Consider the following 6,331-nt stretch of genomic DNA (forward strand, 5'->3'; position numbering starts at 1 on the left):
ATTAATGGTAAAAGCCTCCAGAGCCGCACATAAAATATAAATCCTGCATACGGCCCTCCCTCCCCATAACAAAGAGGGCGAGAGAATGCAGAGGAGGAGGAGGAGGAGGAGGAGGAGGAGGAGGAGGAGGAGGAGGGCAGCAGGTCAGTGAGAGAAGAGGAAGAAATACAACAACAACAAAAACAGAAGCAAAGAGCAGATTAAAGAAAGCGGTCAGCTCACTTCATAAAATAAGTTGAAAAGACTGTTTCTGCAGGTGAATTTAAATAAATTAGGATTATTTTTAGTTTTGATTTTACGTATTTTTTGTTGACTATAGTTCATTTCTGTTGATATTTCTGGGTATAAAAGAAAAGACAAGAAGAGAACTTTTTTCTCCCTTTGTTTTAAACTGCAGCAAGTTAAACCACCTGAACCGTTAACTCAAAGTTAATAAAGGATCAGAATATGTTTATAATGTGTGTGAATATAATAATATAGAAATGCAACCGACCCTCAGAGTCCCTCTGTCACTTCCTGTGTATCTAATTTAGTCCAAACCTGAACAGGTGCAGCTGACGTCCTGAAGACAGATGCTGCTTCTCCACCGGAGAACTTCTGGTTCCAGAACCGGTTCTATTCTGGAACTGTGGAACCGGGCTGCCATCAGCAGAACAGTTGCATCACCATAGCAACGGACTGTTTATACTGGAACAGTGAATGTAGGTCAGGGAGGGAAGACCGAGACGATGGACGTCGCAGAGTTTAAAACGTTTCACGTTTTTTTGTCCCTTTTTTTTACCAGAGGACTCTTCCTACTATGCTTCTGATTGGCTGGTACTCCTTAGCTCCGCCTCTGATTGGCTGGTACTCCTCAGCTCCGCCTCTGATTGGTTAATTGCTCATTGCCCTTTGTTGTTAGGTTGGTAAATAGCTAGGGTTATATAATGTAAGAATATCAGGGTTATCAGCCAAGTGAGGGGGCGGGGCTAAAAGAATAAAAAGCTTTTAGCTTCTTTTTTCAAATATTAACTTCAGTTAAACAGAATCAGATTTAGACTGAGAGTTCATGAATTAAATGTCAAATATGTTGATTCCCAGACCTTTCATTGTATAGTCCTTCAAATTAAGACACGCCCACTGATGACATCATCAAAATTCGTGCTATTTTGCGGTTTTACCATAATGAGTCCTCTATCTCATTCACTGATTTACATCGAGGACGTCTGAAGTGATTTTGCACCAAAAATAAAAAGTATTTGATCGATTGAAGTTCCCGCCAAAATAAAATGAACACCTTTGTTTTTATTTTCTTAAAGCAGAATGATCATTATTCGGTTTTCTGTGATGCAGCTGCCCGTGCACACATAAACACGTCTTCACACACCCTCATCATCATCATCATCATCATCATCATCATCATCATCATCATCATCCTCAGAATCGAAGGAAGTGAAGTCTTAACTGGGACAAATTCTGCTTTTATTCATGTGGAGAATATTCAAGCAGACTTCAGTGAAAGTCTAACAGCGACCTCTACAGGTCATAATGTGTCACAACAGCATACAAACAAACATGCAGCTTTATCATTCACTTTAATAGCTTGATATGAGTTTAAATAGTCAAACAAATAATTAACTAATGTTGTCTCAAAGTCAGATTAACTACCATCTTATATTTTATTTTCTGAGCTAAGTGTCATCAAATATCATGAAAGAATTATGACTGGTCTTATTTTCCCGACTTATTTCTGAGAAATAATTTATTTATTATTTATGTATTATCTGGAGTTGCTAAAAACATTATAGAAGTATATGCCTCCATCTATGTTTACTATTAGCTATTTATTATATTTTTAAGCCTTATTTTAAAAGTATTTATTATTCGATTTTCGTTGTTTATTTTTTATAAATATATTTTATGTTATTTATAATTCAATTGCTCAATGTTTAACGTGTTATCACCGTTATTTTTCATGTTTTGTTTTATTTTCACGAAGAATTAGTTACATAATTATATATGTTAGAATTATGCTCCTGCAAAGTATGAATTTCTTCATCACGGATAATTGAACTGTTAAAACACTACTATATCGAAATAATTTGTCATAAATAATTCATAGTTTATAATCAATAGTTCATGAAGTTTATCATTATTTTTATTCTTGCGGAACGAATAATGTCAAAGACACAGTTCCCCGCCGGAGCGTTATAGATGTGGGACGGGAGCGATGTAAAGATGGCGGCGGCCCTGGTCCAAATGTCATGTTTGTATCGGGGGATGTTGGCGGTCAGGGCCGCCGGCATCAGGCCGCTGATCCCCGGCCTGGTCCCGGCGCAGTTCCGAGCCTTCTCAGTTCGGAAGGAACCGGAACTGGAGGAGAACCCGTTCTTCAACAAGTACCAGGACAAGATCCGGAAGCTCCGCAGGTCAGCGGCTGAACGTGAAGGGACGTCCGAAGCCCCGTTAGGAAGGCGGTTGTTTTAAGGATCACGTCGCATTTGACAACTTAACACACACCGCAGTGTTTTGTGTAAGATGTCATTAAAAGTGTGACTGGTTAAAGATTAATTCGGCTCATATTTAAATCATCCAGCATCACGTTGACTAATAATTATCTTCAAGGTAAATGTTTTAACTCCCATTAAATGTGTAACTCAAAGGCAAAGACTTTTCAACTAAATTGAACTTGAAGTGTGATTATTTATTAGTAGATTTTTCTATAAATGTAATTGAATACATTTTGAGCCTTTATGTTCTAAAAGCAAGAAATAAATCGGATTATTTTTTTTTTTAAAACGAGTAAACTAATTTCACCACCGATTAATTAATTAATCTCTCAATTTTATATTTTGATTAAATGTTTAGTTTGTAAAATGTCAATCAGAAGTTCCCAGAACACAAAGCAAGGTGTTGAAATAGATTTTTAAAATGATGATAATAATCTTATTTTAAATTTGATAACATTGAAAGAGTTGGTTGAAAGGCTCTCTGGGGATGTGAACAACGACTGTTTCAGAAACAGATTATCCAGTAGCCTAAAGTTCCTTTATTATATTTCAGGTTTAACTGATTTTTTTTAAAACTTGTTTTTAGTGTCAAACCGCAGGAGTTCAAGACCCGACTGGAGCAGCGCCGTGAGGCCAAGAAGGAGGTGCTGGGACAGTCCAAGCAGGCGGAGTTCATCAGGATGATGGAGCAGGAGGTGAAGAGTCAATAACGAAATAAAATATGTCCTCAGAGTTCCTGAAATGTTCCTGATCAAAATCAGGAGCTCAAACAGGAACATAACTTTTCTTGTGGGAATCTTTTGCAGTTGGAGAAAAGGGACAAGATGGCGGCCGGCGACGGAGCGTCAGGAGGTTTCACGAAGGACAAGGTGAGACGAGGAGCTTAAAAACGAGACTTCTGCGCAGATGAACCAGCGTATGAGGGACGTGTGTCTCCGACGGTCACGACAGTTTCTTCATTGTGAGAAAAATATGATCAGGTTTTGTTATTTTTCTGGTTTAGTTTATACTTATCAAACAAAATGTAGACTTCTGACCTGCGGTGTTCCCCAAGGCTCCGTCCTCGGGCCCCTTGTTGTTTTCTATTTACGTGTTTCTACCAGTATTTATTGTTCGCAAACACAATATTTATTTTGAGCTTTTTTTCAAACAGATTTTTGTTGTTGTTTTAAAACTGGTTTTCTTGCTCAGACGTTGGGCTCCATCCTGAACCTGGAGATGATCAAGAACATGACGGGCGAGGAGATATCCGAGGTGAGTCCGTCGTATTCAGGGTTTTTAATCTCAGTTTCTGTATTCGTCGTCCAGTTTCGCCTCCAGATGGTCGCTTCGCTTCCTGCCGTCTCCCCTGATTTGTTTTTCTTCTCTCAGCTTTGGATGAAATATTATTCCACCAAGGACACGATCAGCGCCGTCGTCCCGGTGAGCTTCAACACTCAACCTCAGCATCTCGTTATTTACGTTAGAACAAATGTTAGGAAAAAAAAGTTGCACACAATCAGAAAAAAAATACAAAATACGCACACAATCGAAATGAGACGGATACAAATATTTGTTTGGAATAAATACACACAAAAATATAGTAAATACACCTTAACACTCCTCAGCTGCACAATGAAGTTAGTAAATAACTTGATAAACAGTTTTATGCATGATGTCACATCCTGTCTGCACTTCTATTCAGACGCAGATCTACGATGTGATTTTCAGCCGATCTCAGTCGTGTCAGATGGTGAGTCTGAGACACGATGAGGAAACGCTCAAAGTTATTAATGAACCAGATATTCTCCTCTTTTATTTTTATTTTTTTCTAACTCATCACCATGGCGACCGTGTCTCTCTCCTCCAGTTTCTGTACGCGCTGCCTCAGAAGGAGGGTTACGAGTTCTTCTTGGGTCAGTGGTCCGGACACGAGCTGCACTTCTCCTCCCTCATCAACGTGCAGGTAAAAGAAAAAACGCCATCGTGCTGCCTTCAGGTGCTGCTGGGAAAGTCTAAAACAACTCTCCCCCGGGCTTCTCGACAAAATCTTTTCATACCCTGAAAAAGGAATCGTCAGCTGAATGTTTCGGTAACGTTTCGGTTCTCTCCTCATCGTCGGTGTCCAGACGCTCGGCGAGAACGCGCCCAGTCAGATGATCCTCTACCACTACCCCGACCTGCGGGAGGAGAAGGGCATCGTGCTCGTGACGGCCGAGATGGACCCCAAGTTCATAGTAAGTGGCAGGAAGTGACCATATTTGGACGAGCTGGGGGAGGAGCCAGCGGCGGATCTGACCGATCTGATCGGAAACCTGACGACACTACGTCCCGCCCACCGATAGCTGCATTTTTCAGAGCCAGAAGCTACGAACTCTTTTAAATACAGTCTGTGATAACGACTAAACCATCTGTCCCTCCTGTCCTCCGCAGACCGTCCACCAGGCTCAGTGTTTGGCCAATCAGGTGCAGCTGTTCTACGGCACACAGCGGCAGGAGACGTACCGATTGGTGGAGACGTTCAACCACCGGCCTGCCGACTTCAAACACATGTTGGTGATCGCAGAGCTGGAGCAGAGCGGGCTGGGGTCGCCGGCGGCAACGCCCCCTGGGAGTCCCTGAAGACGGACCGAAGTCGCCTCCAAGACTGTCGGACCGTTAATCAGCACTTTCCATTGGGACTGACTTGTTTAAATCTGCAGCAGCAGCGGACGTCGTTTCAGAAAAAATAAAAAAATATTTTATTTAAAGAAGCACAAACAGTTTCTCTGACGATCTGACGTCTTTTCATCGTGCTTTCATTTAAAACTACAGAAACATAATGTAGTGATAGATAAAACCCCTCACTGTACCCGACTCTTCATGTCAGACTGGACCAGAAAGACTTTGTTAGTTCAGCAGCTGAACTCAAACACCCAAATGAGACTTAATAAATCATCTTCCAAAGCCTAAATCTTTTAATCTGTTTATTTTAATGCTGAAATTGACCAAAAATCACATTTTCAGTTTCAGCTTCAGTTTTTTTTCAGTCCAGTTCTTCATATCAGCCCAGCAGAGCAGTTTTTTTTTTTACATTTTTATTCCAGCAGCAGGAGATGAAGTCATCGACGCTGGTAGCAGTGCTGCAGAGCGTTTGAGACGGTGAGGCACCGACCGGGCTCTCCATCTCGTCTGGAGGACGTCCAACATCTCGGGAAACCGACGACCGTCCCTTCATCCGACCGGTGTCGTCCACGAGCTGCACGCAGCGGTAGGAACGCTTCCACACTCCAGAATCACCCAGATTATCAGGATGAGCGGTCTGTTGATGGTTTATTGCCCCCTAGTGGTCAGACGTCAGTAAATCAAGAGACTGCATTTAAACCAGCAAGGCTGTCTTTAACCTAATGATGTGAAAATAAAATCTCTCGACCTACAGAGAGTGATCAGCTGGATCTGCAACTCCAGTTCAGCTTCAGGAGCTTCAGAGGACCTCGTTTAGCTGTCCAGGATGTGAATGTACTTTTTTTAAGGTCCTTCTCACCTCCCTCAAAGTGTCAGTGGATTAAAAAAAAAAAAAGAAGCTAAATAAAACATGAGGAGCATTAAGCAGCAAACAAAATCCAGTTATTTCCCAAAAACGGAGTGAATATTAAGACTTATTATTCACGTGGTCACAAACATGAATCAGCGTCTGTTTGCTAACAAGTTCCCCATTTTTGTCTCCAAGGAAACACGTCGGCAGTTCTGATTGGTTCGATTTGCTCTGATAAATGTAGTTTGGCAGCAGAGACTTGGTTCAAAACAAAAGCTCAAAAACTCCAAACTTTCACCTTTTGTGGATTTTTTTGTTTGAATATTTTGTTGAAAACTTTGTGCAATCA

The 6,331-nt window shown here is 41.2% G+C and overlaps 1 protein-coding gene across 1 annotated transcript; it reads left to right on the forward strand.

The window, feature by feature from the left end:
- The first annotated feature begins 2,182 nt into the window (after positions 1 to 2,182).
- Positions 2,183 to 5,421, forward strand: atpaf1 (ATP synthase mitochondrial F1 complex assembly factor 1). The gene is made up of 9 exons (XM_069723119.1): positions 2,183 to 2,408; positions 3,076 to 3,184; positions 3,296 to 3,358; positions 3,681 to 3,743; positions 3,861 to 3,911; positions 4,174 to 4,221; positions 4,339 to 4,434; positions 4,598 to 4,705; positions 4,902 to 5,421. The coding sequence occupies exons 1-9, from the start codon at positions 2,194 to 2,196 to the stop codon at positions 5,088 to 5,090; spliced, it is 942 nt and encodes a 313-aa protein (XP_069579220.1). The 5' UTR covers positions 2,183 to 2,193; the 3' UTR covers positions 5,091 to 5,421.
- The last annotated feature ends 910 nt before the right edge of the window (positions 5,422 to 6,331 follow it).

This window comes from Brachyistius frenatus, unplaced genomic scaffold (genome assembly GCF_029030835.1).
Source record: "Brachyistius frenatus isolate BFR_SWC_R1_liver_20210118 unplaced genomic scaffold, ASM2903083v1 Contig_316, whole genome shotgun sequence".
Taxonomy (NCBI): domain Eukaryota; kingdom Metazoa; phylum Chordata; class Actinopteri; family Embiotocidae; genus Brachyistius; species Brachyistius frenatus.